This window comes from Elephas maximus, chromosome 4 (genome assembly GCF_024166365.1).
Source record: "Elephas maximus indicus isolate mEleMax1 chromosome 4, mEleMax1 primary haplotype, whole genome shotgun sequence".
NCBI lineage: Eukaryota > Metazoa > Chordata > Mammalia > Proboscidea > Elephantidae > Elephas > Elephas maximus.
Genome location: NC_064822.1, coordinates 37,474,807 through 37,494,594, shown reverse-complemented (window position 1 = coordinate 37,494,594; position 19,788 = coordinate 37,474,807). Strand labels below are relative to the sequence as shown.

Sequence of the window (19,788 nt, the reverse complement as noted above, 5' to 3'; positions counted from 1 at the left end):
AGGGTTGCTGTGGATCAGAACTGACTTAATGGCACCTAACAACAACAACAATATTTACTGGAGCAGACTGCCACATCCTTCTCCCACAGTCTTAGGACAGTGCTTATGAAATCTGGTTTCCATACATTGGAAAAGTTTTAGAGGATACTGCAAAATATATTAAAAGTTTTTAAACAAAGTGACTCACTATTTACTGATATCAGAATTTGTATGAATCTTTTCCCAGCTGGGAATTTACTTTCAATAAAATCTGCGTATATGCAATTTTATTTCTTTGTACCTTATTGTCAACCCAAAGGATTTCAGATCTGTTAAATATGATTTACACAAATTGTAGGATACTTTTTTTGAAGTCAATTGGAAAAAGGGGTACCTACAAAAAATGGGTAGAAAAGTAAGATAAAAATGGGTAGTGGTACAAGATTTTACAAACAGAAAAATAGAATAAAACCTGAGCTCTTAGAACTATACACTGGTTTCAATATTTATGATAACAGGCCTCTGAGATACTCCTAAGAATGACCAGTGGAGGTAAAACCAGAGGAGTTAGAAGATACGATCTAGAAGATACGATCTCTGGAGAGGGAATCCGGAATGCTCGAATCACAAAATCAAAAAGGCTTTGACTATTTAACAGAGAATACACCTCTTTGCATACAAAGAAAATGAATTTTTACTTTATTATTTATTTATTGTGCTTTAAGTGAAAGTTTACAGTTCAGGTTAGTTTCTCATACAAAAAATGTATACACACATTGTTATGTGACCCTAGTTGCTTTCTCTGTAATGTGACAGCACACTCCTCCTTTCCACCCCAATTTCCCATGTTCAGTCAACCAGCCCCTGTCCCTTTCTGCCTTCTCATCTCACCTCCAGACAGGAGCTGCCCATTTAGTGTCATATATCTACTTGAGACAAGAAGCATTCACTTCACAAGTATCATTTCATGTCTTATAGTCCAGTCTAATCTTTGTCTGAAGAGTTGGCTTCGGGAATGGTTTCAGTTGTGGGCTAACAGAGAGTCTGGGGAACAGGTCTTCAGGGGTCCCTCCAGTCTCAGTCAGACCATTAAGTCTAGTCTTTTTACTAGAATTTGTGTTCTGCACCCCACTTTTCTCCTGCTCCATCAGGACTCTCTGTTGTATTCCCTGTAAGGGCGATCATTGGTGGTAGCTGGGCACCATCTAGTTCTTCTGGTCTCAAACTGATGGAGTCTCTGGTTTATGTGGCCCTTTCTGTCTCTTGGGCTCATATTTTCCTAGTGTCTCTGGTGTTTTTCATTCTCATTTGCTTCATGTGGGTTGGGACCAATTGATGCATCCTAGATGGCTGCTCGCTAGCTTTTAAAACACCAGACATCACTCACCAAAGTGGGATGCAGAACATTTTCTTAATACACTTTGATATGCCCATTGACTTAGAAGTACCCTGAAACCACGGTCCCCAGATTCTGCACCTGGTACTCTGCCCTCAAAGTGTTTGGTTGTATTCAAGAAACTTCTTTGCTTTTGGTTTAGTCCAGTTGTACGGACTTCCCCTGTATTGTGTTGTCCTTCCCTTCACCTAAGATAATTTTTGTCTACTATCTAGTTAGTAAATAATCCTCTCCCTTGCTCCCCGCCCTCATAACCATCAAAGAATGTTAAAGAAAATGAATATAAAAATCACTTGTTGTAACTTACAGATGGAGAGCCTGAAAATTTTCTAGATAACAAGGGATAGCAATGGAAATGAAAAGTACTTAATTTTGCTATAATAAAAGACGGAGTACCTTTATTTAGAGTTCCATCTTTTTATGTTAGTTAAAATAAATATATTTACAAAGGCTTTTATTTTTTCCATGCTAAACTTTTCCTTTCCTTTAACCTTATTTTTCCTGCAACAGAACTGACGTTAATCTTGTTCCCAAGAATGGCCTTTAGAGAAATTTTGAACTGGGAATAGTTTTGTTGCTGATGTCTATTAGATTTTCTTCCTGTTATTTTGAAAAATACTCTCATAAAATATTTTTTTTTCATGTCAAATAATTCTATTGGGGAACTGTATACTCTGAGAAACTGTTGGGTAACTTGTATGCTATTTTAAGCATTCATGTAACATAAATCATTTTCCTTAATATATTTTGATGTTTAGAATTGTTTCACAGTTGTAGACAATTTTTGTTCATAATGGGCAATGGGAATGTCGAAGGAAAGATGAACCATGTGTAATTTGGGTTGTTCTTTCATCTGTGAGTATGATAGTGCATAAAAGCAGCAGTGTGCTTCTTGCCTGTGGAAACATGAAAGCAACACACTGAAGTAGCTCTCTAAGTCCATTCTGAAAATGGATCGGACAGTGAATATTTTTCACAAGGGAGAGATTTAAACATTATTGGAATTTTGTCTTGACCCATTCATTCTACAAGGTTTCTTATCACAATAAAAGAAGGTACATACAATTAGGGAGACTTTGGTGAAGCCATGTACCCTGGTGATACTTTAAGAAAAAAAAAAAAATTAAGCATGCCTCTATAGAATGCTAAAATCCCTCCAGAGCTGCAAGCAGTTTTGCTAATATTTTGAGGGAGGTCATGAAAAAGCAAAACATTAGCCCTGTTATGGAAAGAATCTTAGTTCTCCCCTGTGTCTCCATTTCCTAGCAGACTGATTAGCAAACAGAGAGTCAGCCATATTAGATGGACTATGGTTACTGGTTACTGGTTTACTGACTGGCTCAATGAATGGTTGGGGAAATTGCCACATTACTGTTTTCTTTTCACCATGGAATTGGATAAAACTAGCCAGTCTTTCAATGCAGTCATCTGTTTTGTGGCAGAAAGGCATCATCAATATGCAGATTGTCATCATCAAAGAAAGACATTCCATTTGTGAGCCCTGTTTGAAAATGTCAAATCCCTGGATAGTGCCAAAGGTGAGCACTCTTGGCTGCTAATCAAAAGGTTGAAGTTTTGAGCCTGCCTGGGAAGAAAGGCCTAGTGATCTACTTGCAGGAAATCAGCCATTGAAAACCCTGCAGAGCATGGTTCTGCTCTGACACACATGGGATTGCCATGAGTTGGAGTTGACTCAATAGCAGCTGAGGTTTATTTATTTATTTATTTTTGGAAAACATCAAAGACACCTGCCCACATTAAATGCTGCACTGTTTCTTCCACAAGCAAAATGTCTTCAGAAGCCAATATCTGTATATATACAGAAGTTGTGCTGTGCTTGGCACCTTATCTACCTTACTGATTGTCGACAAATGTCATTTCTACATGTTCATAATGACACTAAAGACTTGGCTAGGAATCCTGAGAGAAGGCTGGCCTTGTGGTGTGAAAGTCATCAAATTTATGAAAGAAAGGACCTTGAATCACAGCTTCCAAGTCCTGGATGGTGGATTCGAAATGCTGACCTTTTGATTAACAGTCATTGCATGCTGTAGCTCTTAACCACTGTGTCACCAGGGCTCCACCAAGGAAATAGGAAGAGCATATAATATTCTCTACTACTTAGACATAAAGGAGCCCTTGTGATGCTATGGTTAATTGCTTGACCACTAACCAAATGTTGGCAGTTTGAACCCATCCAGTGGCTCCATGGGAGAAAAGACCTGGTGATCTCCTCCCATAAAGCCTAGGAAACCCTATGGGGCAGTTCTACTCTAGAACATGGACTTGCTATGTGTGGAAATCAACTTGATGGCAACTAACAACAATCCAGAAATAATTGTGACTTTACAGTGAATAAGTCTTGAAGTGCCTGATTGAATTTGAGAGAGAAATTTAACTTATTGAGAGAGAAATTGAAAACCTGTTTAGGAAACAAAAAGTAACAGTTTATTTGTTCATGAATTTGTTTATTTGATGGGAGGTTTGTCCATACAAGATACAGCTTTGTATTCAGAGCCCTGTATTCACCTTTATAGAAGCTGTTGAAAACCAGAAGCTCTTCTGGGCCAGCCATTGCTCTGGAGGAGAGCATGAATATGTAAACAGCTATGCAACATTTACAATACAAGAGTAAGCACTGCTGCATGCTAGAGGGAGTTCCAAACCCTTGTCAACATCTGCAGAAATCATCAGACACCAGGAAACACTGGAGATGTCCTTTGAAAGTTACTGCTCTCTGAAGATGTTAATGTTGAAACAGGCTTTGGTCATCCTTTTCTCACTGACATAGATACTGTCAATAACACAAGTTTTGCCACAGTCGATCTCAATGACTTGAAGATAAAGGCAATGATATGACATAAATCTATTTAAGTAATCTTTGTGCTGGTTCCAAATTATATACATTTGTTTATAAATTTATACAATACAGTCTCGATGAAAATATTAAAATTAGTTCAGTGTCAAAAATGACATGAACATTTCCCTGATAAAAATGAGTCAATTAATTTCAAATTGTCAACACCAATAACAGCAGTCTTTCATTGAAATTTACTCCTAAGCATAATTCAACTTTACCTTTATTGAATTGGTATATTTTGGATTAAGTTATACCTTTTCAGGAATTGGCCATTAATTTTTACATTGCAAATGAGACTAAGGGAGATGGTGTTTTATAAAGATCTTTTTATACGTTATCTATGTGAAGGAAGTAATTTTCAAAAGTGGTACAATTAATTGTATGCAGAATTTTATGATTGTGTAATTTGTAGCTTTCCTCAAAAAAGGAAGGGCTCAATACTTATGGAGAGACTACACTTGGGTATCATAGCACTTGTAGAAGAGAGACGTGTATCATCATTATGGTTTCAGGCAAAATCGTGATATTACTGGTTTGATTGTAATACCCTCTACTCTGTCCTCTTCTAGATTTTCCTAATTCTTACCTTTTTCTCCATCTCCTAAGAACTTTGCATTTTAATACTTTACCCAGTTCATGATTTCCAGAGTGAGTCATGAGTTCTGGCTCAATTTCTTCACTGTTGCCACTATTAAAACTATATTCCATTCCTTCCTACTTCCTCAGAGCATTTCTTAAGTTGACCATAACTTTCACTTGGGGATATAATTTAATATTTTTCTTTCCAGTATGGTGTTAATAGGGGTCCCTAGGTGGTGCAAATGGTTAAGGGGTCGACTTCCAGCTGAAAGTTTGTCGACTTTGAACCCCCAGGGACAATCGAAAGACAGGCCTGAAGATATGCTTCCAAAAGTTCACAGCCTTGAAAACCCTGTGAAGCATCTCTACTGTGCATTCATGGGGCTGCCATGAGTCAGAATCTACTCAAGGACAGCAACTAACAATAAAAACAATGATAATGTCAATGACTGAATCTATGAGGGCCTCTACAGTGAATCTTAAATGAGAGAATGGCCCTGTGGAAACCAATTCAGGAGATAATTTGGCCTCCCAAGCTACCCTGAAATCACAACATTAAGGCATCCTTCCTCTCTAAATAGAGTACGCCTGACCTTTGGGATCATAAAATTGAAAACAGAATGATGAGACCAACAGGTTCAAAATTTCCAGGAACATGGGTTTTACTGATGATTTCCTGCATGTATCTCCTCAGTGATTAATATATTATCCAACTGTGGCATTATTCCACAAAATTTAGCGATAGCTGCTGTGGTGGAAATCCACATGGTGACAGATTTTATTTATAGTAAGTAGTTTCAGATTTTAATGTGGATATGTGGCTGTGGTGGAAATCCACATGGTGACAGATTTTATTTATAGTAAGTAGTTTCAGATTTTAATGTGGATATGTGGCATGTGGTGGAAATCCACATGGTGACAGATTTTATTTATAGTAAGTAGTTTCAGATTTTAATGTGGATATGTGGCATATGGAATTAAGAGGTAAACCAGTCACAATTCAAGGAAAATTATTCAAATAATTAAATGTGCAGTTCTCTACTGAGAGAAAAATGAATACTTGGAAAACTTTCTGATGTATTTTCGAATAATCCAGTAGTTATTAGAAATTCACAATTGCCTTTTTTATAAGAATTAGCTGAAAATATATCTCAGTAGAATCATAACAGGTCATCTTATAGCGGAACACTTGATGAGATTATTCAGAGGGAAAAATGTTCTATTTAGCTATTTTTCTACTTCTAACACTCCCAGAAATCGTCATCATTATCTTTGTGTGTTAAAAAGAAAAAAAACATTGCAAACAGATGTCAAACAGTCAACTAAGTAATTGTACTGCAAGGAAATTTCTTGATATTTAAAGAAAATGAAACCTACGTGAGAATGTGTATACATTTCATACACATAATTGCTGAAATATGGTGATAAAGGCAGTTCACACATTGATATAAACATTTTATAATCATAAATAGGTCACTGCAAAATTGCTGGAAACTTGAAAATGGATACATATTTATGTAGACACTTGCTCAGCTAATTGGATGACACTTTTTGAGTATATAGTTTAGTTTACATTTTGTTAAAACCGATTACCTGGATTACTAGGTGATCTATACAGGTAATGATTGGGATTTTCCAGCTATTCTGAATATTTTAAAAGGCCTTATGGAAATTGTAAATTTATATATGGCATAGTTCATAGCCACAAACCAGCTGTCAGTTTGTTGTACTGTGGTGTGTACTTGTATATTGTTATGATGCAGGAAGCAGTGTCACTGGTATTTCAAATACCAGCAGGGTCACCTTTGGTGGACAGGTTTCAGCAGAGCTTCCAGACTAAGACAGACTAGGAAAAAGGCCTCATGATCTAAGTCTGAAAATTAGCCAATAAAAACCTTTGGGATCACAACAGAATATTGTTCAGTATTGTGCTGGAAAATGAGCTCACTAGGTTGGAAGGCACTACACAATAATTACAACAACGAACTCAAGCATACCAATGATAGGGAAGATGGTGCAGGGCAGGGCAAAGTTTCATTCTGTTATACATTAGGTCACCATGAGTCAGAGATGACAACAACTAACAACAGTGATTCGTAAGCTAGTCAACTTTCATTGCTTTTAGAAGAGTGATATCAACTCTGTCTGGCCATACCGGTTTTCTCATGCTAACTAGAAGCTCTGAGAGAACGCTATAAAAATGGGACAGTGGATTAACAATTAATGCTCAGAGCAGAGCCTTAAGAGCTCAGGTTCTGAAATCAAAAAGACCCAGTTCCACTCTTGGTCTCACTAGCTATTCCATCTTGATCAAGTTACTTAATGTCTCTAAGAAACATCAAAGTTTCTTTACCTTTAAAATGGAAGAAAATGCCTGCTTTGTGGGATTGCTGTAAGGAATAAATAACGCCTAGCAAAGAACAAAGAACTGCAACAAATTATAGCTATTAGGATTCTGGTTATTGCAGGATACAACTAGTTGGCATAACCTTTCAAAATAAGGGATTTTTGCAGAAAAAAAATAAAATGGGCCTTGGTGACAAAGTAGGTATAGTTAACATTATTTAAAAGTGATATTTTAAAATCAGCTTTTAGTACTCATTTGGATGAGCTAAAGAAAATGTACCTGATACATTATTGTACTACTCAGACCTTACAACGAAAATTCAGAGGATTTATTCAGCATTAAAGATTCATTGGAATGGGAAATCACCGGCTCACCCAAGTGAAAAACCAGAGTCCAGAGAAAGCATCTCAAGCAAGGATGAAGGAAATTACAACAAAAATCATTGATTGGCTAGTCTTCAATCGTGGTCACAAAAGGGAGGGTTAAACTAAGCAGGAAACAGGCTTTCACTGGATATACGTGCATAGGTAGGCTACAAGGATTGGTTACATGGGTTAACGGCAGAAATTAGTGTGAGCACAGAGACTACAGTGATAGTCACAAGACGTTTACAACACATAGGTCATAAAAATATCTTGCTTGTAAAACATTTCTTGAGGATGTTTGGTATTGGGGCTTGCAATAAGCATTAGATACATTCTTTCCACATTCTGCATTAACCACAGAGAAAACGTTTCCTTAATTGCCCATGGTTGCTAGCCACATAAGGAGCCTAAATGTCAGGCTCTGTTATTTTGGTTTTAATTCTGCTGAATACCACAGAGGCATGGATTTAGTTCAGCCATTTTACCTTGATCAAAGATTCAGTAAAATTTCTCTTACAATTCTCTGCTTTTGATCAAGGATTTTATTGAATATCATCTGATCAACTTAAGAATTAGTTTCCTCTGCATGGAATTGTCTTTAAATCACCATTGGCTGTGCTCCTCCCTAGTGGCTGCTTGAACCAGCAAACATTTAAGACCCCAGACACTATCGGTTTTGATAGTTGGGCACCACTGGTGCCTTAGTTGCTAGGCAGCTCTGGGTGTCTTCACCATGCTATGACAGTCACCTCTGATGATGTTAGGGAGGGTGGCTTGTCCTTAAAGACCTGTTGACCATTTCAAATGAAAAAGCTAAACGCTGGTTCTTCCAGTTTATGGAGAATGCTAATAGCTTCCACATACATTAGCCTATGCATAGGCATCAGATTGCTTCTCTGGGCCAAGGTATTAGTGGTAACTTTCATACAACTTTTAACGGTGCAAGTTGTAATGATTGTCAACATTAAAATCATGTTATCAGAGAACAGAATTGACTTAATCCAGGTTCTCATTCCATTAGGTAGCTGGATAAAAATATTAGAAAAGGAAAAACTGAACCTGGCTTGTTCAGAAATGTGTACCAGGCGGCCTTTTGGTGTGTTTTTGCAATGTTGTGTTCTAATTCCACTGAAGTGTTAATCCAAGCGCAGCTGGACCAACCTAACGAAAGTGTTTTCATGCCATGCCTTAAGAAGAATGATGACCCACAGAAGAATGTTGTTGTTGCTGTTGTTGTTAGGTGCCACCGAGTCGATTCTGACTCACAGCGACCCCATGCACAACAGAACGAAACACTGCCCGGTCCTGTGCCATCCTTACAATCGTTGTTATGCTTGAGCCCATTGTTGCAGCCACTGTGTCAATCCACCTCGTTGAGGGTCTTCCTCTTTTCCGCTGACCCTGAGCTTTGGCAAGCATGATGTCCTTCTCCAGAGACTGATCCCTCCTGACAACATGTCCAAAGTATGTAAGATGCAGTCTCGCCATCCTTGCTTCTAAGAAGCATTCTGGTTGTACTTCTTCCAAGACAGATTTATTCATTCTTCTGGCAGTCCATGGTATATTCAATATTCTTCACCAACACCACAATTCAAAGGCATCAATTCTTTGGACTTCCTTATTCATTGTCCAGCTTTCACATGCATATGATGTGATTGAAAATACCATGGCTTGGGTCAGGTGCACCTTAGTCTTCGAGGTGACAACTTTGCTCTTCAACACTTTAAAGAGGTCCTTTGCAGCAGATTTACCCAATGCAATGCGTCTTTTGATTTCTCGACTGCTGCTTCCATGGCTGTTGATTGTGGATCCAAGTCAAATGAAATCCTTGACAACTTCAATCTTTTCTCCGTTTATCATGATGTTGCTCATCGGTCCTGTTGTGAGGATTTTTGTTTTCTTTATGTTGAGGTGTAATCCAGGCTGAAGGCTTTGATCTTTGAACTTCATTAGTAAGTGCTTCAGTCCTCTTCACTTTCAGCAAGCAAGGTCATGTCATCTGCATAACACAGGTTGTTAATGAGTCTTCTTCCAATCCTGATGCCCCATTCTTCTTCGTATAGTCCAGCTTCTCGGATTATTTGCTCAGCATACAAATTGAATAGGAATGGTGAAAGAATACAACCCCGACACACACCTTTCCTGACTTTAAACCAGTCAGTATCCCCTTGTTCTGTCTGAACAACTGCCTCTTGATCTATGTAAAGGTTACTCATGAGCACAATTAAGTGTTCTCGAATTCCCATTCTTCACAACGTTATCCGTAGTTTGTTATGATCCACACAGTTGCATGCCTTTGCATAGTCAATAAAATACAGGTAAACATCCTTCTGGTATTCTCTGCTTTCAGCCAGGATCCATCTGACATCAGCAATGATATCCCTGGTTCGACATCCTCTTCTGAAACTGGCCTGAATTTCTGGCAGTTCCCTGTCGATATACTGCTGCAGCTGTTTTTGAATGATCTTCAGCAAAATTTTGCTTACGTGTGATATTAATGATATTGTTCTATAATTTCCACATTCGGTTGGATTGCCTTTCTTGGGAATAGGCATAAATATGGATCTCTTCCAGTCAGTTGGCCAGGAAGCTGTCTTCCATATTTCTCAGCATAGACGAGTGAGCACCTCCAGCGCTGCATCCATTTGTTGAAACATCTCAATTGATATTCCATCAATTCCGGGAGCCTTGTTTTTCGCCAATGCCTTCAGAGCAGCTTGGACTTCTTCCTTCAGTACCGTCGGTTCCTGATCATATGCTACCTCTTGAAATGCTTGAACATCGACTAATTCTTTTTGGTATAATGACTCTGTGTATTCTTTCCATCTTCTTTTGATGCTTTCTGCATCATTTAATATTTTTCCCATAGAATCCTTCACTATTACAACTCGAGGCTTGAGTTTTTTCTTTAGTTCTTTCAGCTTGAGAAATGCCGAGTGTGTTCTTCCCTTTTAGTTTTCCATCTCCAGCTCTTTGCACATGTCACTATAACACTTTACTTTGTCTTCCCTAGCCGCCCTTTGAAATCTTCTGTTCAATTCTTTTACTTCATCAATTCTTCCTTTTGCTTTAGCTGCTCGACTTTCGAAACCAAGTTTCAGAGTCTCCTCCAACATCCATCTTGGTCTTTTCTGTCTTTTCAATGACCTTTTGCTTTCTTCATGTATTATGTCCTTGATGTTTTTCTACAACTTGTCTGGTCTTTGGTCATTAGTGTTCATTGCATATAAGCAATTCATGATCTGTTCCAAAATCGGTACCTGGCCTTGTTCTGACTGATGATATTGAGCATTTCCATCGTCTCTTTCCACAGATAGAGTAAATTTGATTCCTGTATATTCCACCTGGCAAGGTCCATGTGTATAGTCGCCATTTATGTTGGTGAAAAAGGTATTTGAAATTAAGAAGTCATTGGCCTTTCAAAATTGTATCATGGAATCTCTGGCATTGTTTCTGTCACCAAGGCTGTATTTTCCAACTACCGATTCTTTTTCGTTTCCAACTTTTGCATTCCAATCACCAGTAATTATCAATGCATCCTGATTGCATGTTTGATCAATTTCAGACTGCAGAAGCTGGTAAAAATCTTCAATTTCTTCAACATGGGTAGGTAGACACAACATTATGAAAATGTCAGTTCTACCCAAAGCAATCTATAAATATAATGCAATAGATGGAAAAACTAATCATCAACTTTATATGGAAAGGAAAGAGGCCCTGGATAAGCAAAGCGCTACTGAAGAAAAAAGAATAAAGGAGGATTTGTACTACCTGACTGTTATGAATTGAATTGTGTCCTCCCAAAATATGTGTCAACTTGATTAGGCCATGATTCCCAGTATTGTGTGGTTGTACTCCATTTTGTGATTGTAATTTTATGTTACAGAGAATTAGGGTGGGGTTGCAACACCCTTACCCAGGTCACATCCCTGACCCAATGTAAAGGAAGTTTCCCTGGGATGTGGCCTGCACCATTTTTTAGCTCTCAAAAGACAAAAAGGAAAGGGAAAGGAGCACAGAGGGGGTACTTCATACCATCAACAAAGCATTGCCAGAAGCAGAGTGCATCCTTTGGACCCAGGGTCCCTGCTTGGAGAAGCTCTTAGTCCAGGGGAAGATTGATGAGAAGGCCAACAGAGAAACCCTTCCCCTGGAGCTGACACCCTGAATTTGAACTTTCAGTCTACTTTACTGTGAAGAAATAAATTTCTCTTTGTTAAAGTCATCCACTTGTGGTATTTCTGTTATAGCAGCACTAGACACTGACCTCAGAACCTAATATACAACTTCAGTAGTCAAAACAGCATGGTACTGGTACAATGACAGACAAATAGACCAATGGAACAGAATTGAGAACCCAGATGTAAATCTATCCACCTACTCTCACGTTATCTACAAAACCTCTACAAAGTTCCACAGTCCATTAAACGGGAAAAAGACAGTCCTTTTAACAAATGGTGCTGGCAGGCCTGGATGTCTATCTTTAAAAAAATCAAACAGGACCAATACCTAAGACCACACACAAAAACTAATTCAAAATGAGTCAAAGACCCTTATATAAAACTAAAAACTGTAAAGATCATAGAAGAAAAAAATAGGGTCAAGCTAGAGGACCTAATACATGGCATAAACAGGATGCAAACCACAACTAACAGTACATAAATACCAGTAGCTAAGCAAGATAACCGGGATCTTCTCAAAATTAAACACTTAATGCTCATCAAAAGACTTCACCAAAAGAGTAAAAAGAGAACCTAAAAGCTGGGAAAAAATTTATGGCTATGACAAATCCAACAAAGGTCTAATCTCTGAAATCTATAGGAAAATTCAATACCTGTCATGTATGGAGCTGTGTCCCCCCAAAATATCTTGTCAACTTGCCTAGTCTATGGTTCCCAGTAATGTGTGATCATGTACAATTTTGTCATCTGATGTGATTTTCTTATGTGTTGTAAATCCAAACTCTATGATGTTAATGAGGCAGGAGTAGAGGCAGTTATGTTAATGAGACAGGACTCAGTCTACAAGATTATATTGTGTCTTAAGTCAATCTCTTTTGAGATATAAAAGACAGAAGAGAAAGGGTGGAACCCCATACCACCAAGAAAGTAGTGCCGGGAGAGGGGTGCATCCTTTGGATCAGGGGTCCTTGGGCTGAAAAGCTCCTAGATCAGGGAAGATTGAAGACAGGGACCTTCCTCCAGATTCGTAGAGAGAGAAAGATGTCCCCTGGGGCTGATGCCCTGAATTTGGACTTCCAGACTACTAGATTGTGAGAGAATAAACTTCTGGTTGCTGAAGCCATCTAATTGTGGTACTTCTGTTATAGCAGCACTGGATAACTAAGACAAAACCTCTACAAAAACAAGACAAGTAATCCAATTTAAAAAAATGGGCAAAGGATATGAACAGACAATGCACCAAAGAATACATTCAGGCGGCTAACAGACATATGAAGAAATGCTTGCAATTACTAGTCATTAGAGAAATGGAAATCAAAACTACGATTAGATGCCATTTCACCCCAGCAATACAGGTGCAAATCAAAATAACAGAAAATAACAAATATTGGAGAGGCTGCAGGGAGCTTGGAAGCCTTATTCACTGCTGGTGAGAATGTAAAATGGTACAACCATTTTGGAAAACAATATAGTGCTTCCTTAAAAAGCTAGAAATAGAAATACCATATGACCCAGCAATCCCACTCCTACGAATATGTCATACAGAAATAAGAGCCATCACACAAATAGACGTATACATACCTATGTTCATTGCAGCATTATTCACAATAGCATAAAGCTGGAAGAAACATAAGTGCCCATCAACAGATGAATGGTTAGACACACTATGGTGCATACACACAATGGAGTACTATGCAACAATAAAGAACATTGATGAATCTGTGAAACATCTCACAACATGGATGAATCTGGAGGACATTATACTGAGTGAAATAAGTCAATCACGAAAGGACAAATATTCTATGAGACCACTATTACAAAAACTCATGAAAACGTTTACACACAGAAACAATCTTTGATGGTTACTAGGGAGGGGAGGGGAGAGGAGAGAAAAACAGTAACTAGACAATAGATATGTGGCAACTTTGGTGAAGGGTAAGACAGTACACAATATTGGGGAAGTCAGCACAATTTCACCAAGTCAAAGTCATAGAAGCTTCATGGGTACATCCAAACTCCCTGAGAGACTGAATTACTAAGCTAAGTGCTGGGGACCATGGTCTAGGGGAACATCTAGCACAATTGGCATAACATAGTTATAAAGAAAATGTTCTACATACTACTTTGTTGAGTAGCGTCTGGGGTCTTAAAAGCTTGTGAGCAGCCATCTAGGATACTCTACTTGTACCACCCCATCTGGAACAAGGGAGAATGAAGAAAACCAAATACACAAGGGAAGGATTAGTCTAAAGGACCAATGGTCCACAACTACCACAGCCTCCCCCAGACTGAGTCTAGCAAAACTAGTTAGTGCCCGGCTACCACCACCAAATGCACTGACAAGGATCACAATAGATGGTCCCAGGCAGAGCTAGATAAAAATGTAGAACAAAATAATAACTCACACACACACACCAAAAAGATCAGAATTATTGGTCTGACAGAGACTGGAGAAACCCCTAGAGTTTGGCCCCGGACACCCTTTTAACTCAATACTGAAGTCACTCCTGAGGTTTACCCTTCATCCAAAGATTAGACAGGCTCATAAAACAAAACAAGACTAAATGGGCATGCCAGACCAGGGGCAAGGACGAGAAGGCAGGAACAGACAAGAAAGTTGGTAACGGGACCCAAGGCCAAGAAGGGAAGAGTGTTGACGTGTCCTGGGGTTGGCAAACAACCAGTTTTACAAAACAATGTGTGTTTTAATTGTTTAATGAGAAACTAATTTTTTTGTAACCCTTCATCTAAAGTACAATAAAAAAATTTAATTTCAATCCTTCACAAGGCTTAGCACTCCATCTAAGTGGGGATAAATGAACCCAAGTCTTGACCCCCTGCATTTTGGCAGCACAAGGATTTGTAAGACTAAGTTAAGCTCCCTTCCATAAAGGTTCAAGGGAATCCTTTAACTGGTGCCTTTTCCAGTAGACATAATCTCCAGGTAAAAGAGGAAAATTAGTAGGCTTTTCAATATTCTTATTGTCAAAAGCCTCTTTACGAAAGGTAGCATGCCCTCTAGCATAATGAATCAAAGATTGGCAATACTTTAATAAATTGGCTTGAATCAAATTTGAATCAGCAATGGCTGATGAATATGACAATCTGTTATAATCTCATAATTAGTTAATTTATGGGGGCCCAAAGGAGTGGCTCTTAAGTTCATTAATACTAATGGGAAGGCCTGCTCCAAGTCAACCCCATGGATAATGCAAGCTTTGCCAACTGAGTTTTTATGATTCTGTTAGTCCTTTCTACAAGGCCAGAAGACTAGGGGTGATAAGGACAAGTGAGTCTCTGAAAGAAAGGGAAAGACACTACAAATAGCAGTGATTACTTGTTCTGTACAGTGAGTTTCTTTATCACTGCAGAGGATGCCTGGAGCTCCCCACATGGGAAATCTGCTGAATACAGCAGAGGCACATGTTTAGTTCAGCCATTTTACTTTGGTGAAATGTTCAGTAAAATTTTTCTTTCACCATATTTTCACCCAAAATATGTAATTAAATAAAACACTTCCTGTGGCTAGGCTGCCAAGCTGCCTAACTATTAACCATTGTATTTATTCCTGCTACTGGGTTTTGGGTATGGCTAGTGCAACCAGTTAGGGCAAGAACAAACTTTCAAAGGCATATCACTGCAGCTGTTAAACACCAGTCCCAGAGAGGGGTTATTTCAGGCTGAGGTCATTCAATTTTTAGAGAGTGGCATTTGCAGATGTTGGATAATGTAATCAAGCCTGTCTGGTTATTATGAACAACCAAGTCCCCAAACCCCTCTACCTCTCCTAAGCCTCTTGGATTACTTGTGCCCAGAAAAACAGAACAGGAGCCAGCAATAATGTCTTTGTTGCGAATAAAGCACCAAACATTTCGAGATCATTGAGATTTAAATTTGGGTGTTGTGCTTAATCCCAGGGGGTAGTGACATGACAGCCACGGATAGTTGAGCTTTAGTTATTGAGGCTTCTGTGACTTGGTCTGGCCCAACCCTGACATTCCAATATGCCTGGGTGGGAGGCATATCAAGTCTGAGTAGAAGATACAACCTTAATAATAATTCCTCATACTATATGGAGTTTTCAAAGTATTTTTATATACGTTATCATTAGATCCTCGTAACAACTATTTGTGGAAGACCGCAAAGAATGTTATTCTGCTCTTGCTAGTAGACAAAAGGGCTTGCTGTGGTTGTTGCCTAAGACGCTCAGTTTATAAGAGGCAAAACCAGGATTAGGTCTTCGATCTTCTGACCCTGTGTGACCTTCTTTCCATTTGACCACACTGGTTTTTGCGTGTAGTAATTTATCAGAATGTCATATGCAAAAATGCTTTGCATTAATGGAAGAGTTAAAGTGTGAAAAATAATCTTTATGTTAATATGTGTTTGTCATTTACTAAGCTTTCTATTTCTACTATTGTCTTCTTTCTCAGGAAGCCAAATGGGGCTGTGAAAGCTAATTTCTTTTTTTTTCTTATTAGGCTCCAATTATGAAAGATGTGATTTTGAGGATGGGCTCTGTACTATGACACAGGATCAAAGTCTGCAACTTGGATGGACAAAGAGAAATGGAATGTCTGATACTTCACCTCCATTTTATGATCACAACGGTGATATGTCTGGTAAATATTTTGGATTTCTTTTATTTATTTATTTTTCAGAGTGATTAGGGGATTAGAATCTGGACTGATATGTATATATTAACAATTATAATGTCTAATTTATATACTCTTGTACCATTTTCAAAATGTTTATGATTCTACAATATCAAACCAGATTATCTTAATTGGTTTGTTGGAATTCTGAGAGGTCTATCTAGACAATAATGGGGATTTTCCACCTATTTTGACTCTATGGAAATAGTAAAATGAAAACATGATAATATGGTATGCATTACCTCTTTCCAAAAAGAAAAAGACAACAAATATTGGAAAGGGTATGGAACACTGGGGACTCTAAGACTGTAGGTGGAAGTGTGAAATGGTACAACTACCTTACAAAAAGCTCTGGCAGTATCTTAAAAAATTAACCTTTGCCTCGCCCTGTGACACAGCACTTCTACTCCTAGGCGTTTACCAAAAAGAAATAAAAATATATGCCCCTAAGGACTTGTGTAAGAGTATTCAGAGCAGCTTTATTCATAACAGTCTCAAATGGGAAAAAAACCCAAATATCTATCATAGAAGAATAAATTAATAAACTCAGATAATGGAATACTACTCACCAATAAAAAGCAAAGAATTATTGACACATGCCACAACATGAATGAATCTGAAAAGCATTGTGCTGAGTAAAACAAGCTTCATACGAAAGTGTATCCAATGGATGGAAAGAATACACAGAGTCATTATACCAAAAAGAATTAGTCGATGTTCAAGCATTTCAAGAGGTAGCATATGATCAGGAACCGATGGTACTGAAGGAAGAAGTCCAAGCTGCTCTGAAGGCATTGGCGAAAAACAAGGCTCCCGGAATTGATGGAATATCAATTGAGATGTTTCAACAAATGGATGCAGCGCTGGAGGTGCTCACTCGTCTATGCTGAGAAATATGGAAGACAGCTTCCTGGCCAACTGACTGGAAGAGATCCATATTTATGCCTATTCCCAAGAAAGGCAATCCAACCGAATGTGGAAATTATAGAACAATATCATTAATATCACACGTAAGCAAAATTTTGCTGAAGATCATTCAAAAACAGCTGCAGCAGTATATCGACAGGGAACTGCCAGAAATTCAGGCCAGTTTCAGAAGAGGATGTCGAACCAGGGATATCATTGCTGATGTCAGATGGATCCTGGCTGAAAGCAGAGAATACCAGAAGGATGTTTACCTGTATTTTATTGACTATGCAAAGGCATGCAACTGTGTGGATCATAACAAATTATGGATAACATTGTGAAGAATGGGAATTCTAGAACATTTAGTTGTGTTCATGAGTAACCTTTACATAGATCAAGAGGCAGTTGTTCAGACAGAACAAGGGGATACTGATTGGTTTAAAGTCAGGAAAGGTGTGCGTCGGGGTTGTATTCTTTCATCATACCTATTCAATTTGTATGCTGAGCAAATAATCCGAGAAGCTGGACTGTATGAAGAAGAATAGGGCATCAGGATTGGAAGAAGACTCATTAACAACCTGCGTTATGCAGATGACACAACTTTGCTTGCTAAAAATGAAGAGGACTTGAAGCACTTACTGATGAAGATTAAAGACCAAAGCCTTCAGTATGGATTACACCTCAATATAAAGAAAACAAAAATCCTCACAACAGGACCGATGAGCAACATCATGATAAACGGAGAAAAGATTGAAGTTGTCAAGGATTTCATTTGACTTGGATCCACTATCAACAGCCATGGAAGCAGCAGTCGAGAAATCAAAAGACACATTGCGTTGGGTAAATCTGCTGCAAAGGACCTCTTTAAAGTGTTGAAGAGCAAAGATGTCACCTTGAAGACTAAGGTGCACCTGACCCAAGCCATGGTATTTTCAATCGCATCATGTGTATGTGAAAGCTGGGCAATGAATAAGGAAGTCCGAAGAAGAATTGATGCCTTTGAATTGTGGTTTTGGTGAAGAATATTGAATATACCATGGACTGCCAGAAGAATGAATAAATCTGTCTTGGAAGAAGTACAACCAGAATGCTTCTTAGAAGCAAGGATGGCGAGACTGCATCTTACATATTTTGGACATGTTGTCAGGAGGGATCAGTCTCTGGAGAAGGACATCATGCTTGGCAAAGCTCAGGGTCAGTGGAAAAGAGGAAGACCCTCAATGAGGTGGATTGACACAGTGGCTGCAACAATGGGCCCAAGCATAACAATGATTGTAAGGATGGCGCAGGACTGGGCATTGTTTCGTTCTTTTGTGCATAGGGTCGCTATGAGTCAGAACTGACTCAAGGGCACCTAACAACAACAAAAACAACTGGATAAGTCCATTTATATAAAAGTTATAGAACAGGCAAAACTAATGTACGGTGGAAAAGGAATCAAAACCGTGGTTGTGTTGGACGCTAGAGGTGGGGAAGGTTTTTGAAGGAACTTTTGGGATGACAGTAATGTTCTGCATTTTGTTAGGGATTTGGTTTGCATAGGTGAATGCATTTGTTACAACTTATCAAATAGTAGACTTGAGATTCGTGCATTTCATATAATGTAAATTTTACCTCAAAATTTAAAAAAAGACAAAAAGATCTTAAAGTATATTGAACTCTAGCTCTGAGTAGGACAAATGTTTTCTTAAAGGACTAAATAGTAAGATTTTAGGCTTTGCGGGCCACATGGTCTCTGTCACAACCACTGAACTCTGGCATTGTAGGATGAAATTAGGTGTAGACAATATATGAAGAAAAGGGTGTGGTTGTGTTCTAATAAAACTTTATTCACAAACCCAAAAAAATGCCCCATAGGCAATAGTTTGTGCCCACCTGAGTTTAGTTAATGATATACATGCTGAAGTATTTGGTGGAAAGTGTACTGTTGGCTGCAACTTTCTGTGAACGCATCAAACATATGGATTAATAGATGGGGAGAGGGATGGGTAGATGGGTAGATATATGATAAAGCAGATATAGTAATTTTCATTGTGCAATCTAAGTGGTCAGCATGTGGATATTCATAGTAAGAATTTTTCATATGTTTGAAAACTTATTTAATAAGCTGCTGAAAAAAAACTTTATACGTGATAAGTGGATGTATAACTCTTGCTTACGGTTTAATAAGCATAATAGACCTAAGAAACACGGTGTAGAGGAGACCTTCAAAGCTGTGTGGGCGATGATTCCACATGACCAAAGAAATGCCCCCTAGTGGGTCACTGCCAGTGAACAGCAAAGACCTCAAGTCCTAGGCTAAGACTGCCATGCCTTCTTAGGACAAAATAAAAATATCAGGTACTGTTTAATAGTGTGTATTTTATAATACAACATACAGATATTAGACCTAATTTAATAATTGATCAGAATAACAAACTCTAATATCCCCATTAAAAAACTGACTTTAAATGCCCAAATAAGAAAGATAAACTGTGGTATAAAGGAAAATAGTAACTTTTCAAATTGTTTATTATTTCT

At 38.3% G+C, this 19,788-nt stretch overlaps 1 protein-coding gene across 1 annotated transcript in view; it reads left to right on the top strand.

Annotated features, from left to right (window-relative positions):
• The window catches only part of MALRD1 (MAM and LDL receptor class A domain containing 1), a 958,969-nt gene that overhangs the window by 10,442 nt on the left and 928,739 nt on the right, over window positions 1-19,788 (top strand). The window contains exon 2 of the mRNA XM_049881884.1: window positions 16,189-16,329. Within this exon, the coding sequence (XP_049737841.1) occupies window positions 16,189-16,329 (141 nt within the window). The remainder of the gene's footprint in view (window positions 1-16,188; window positions 16,330-19,788) is intronic.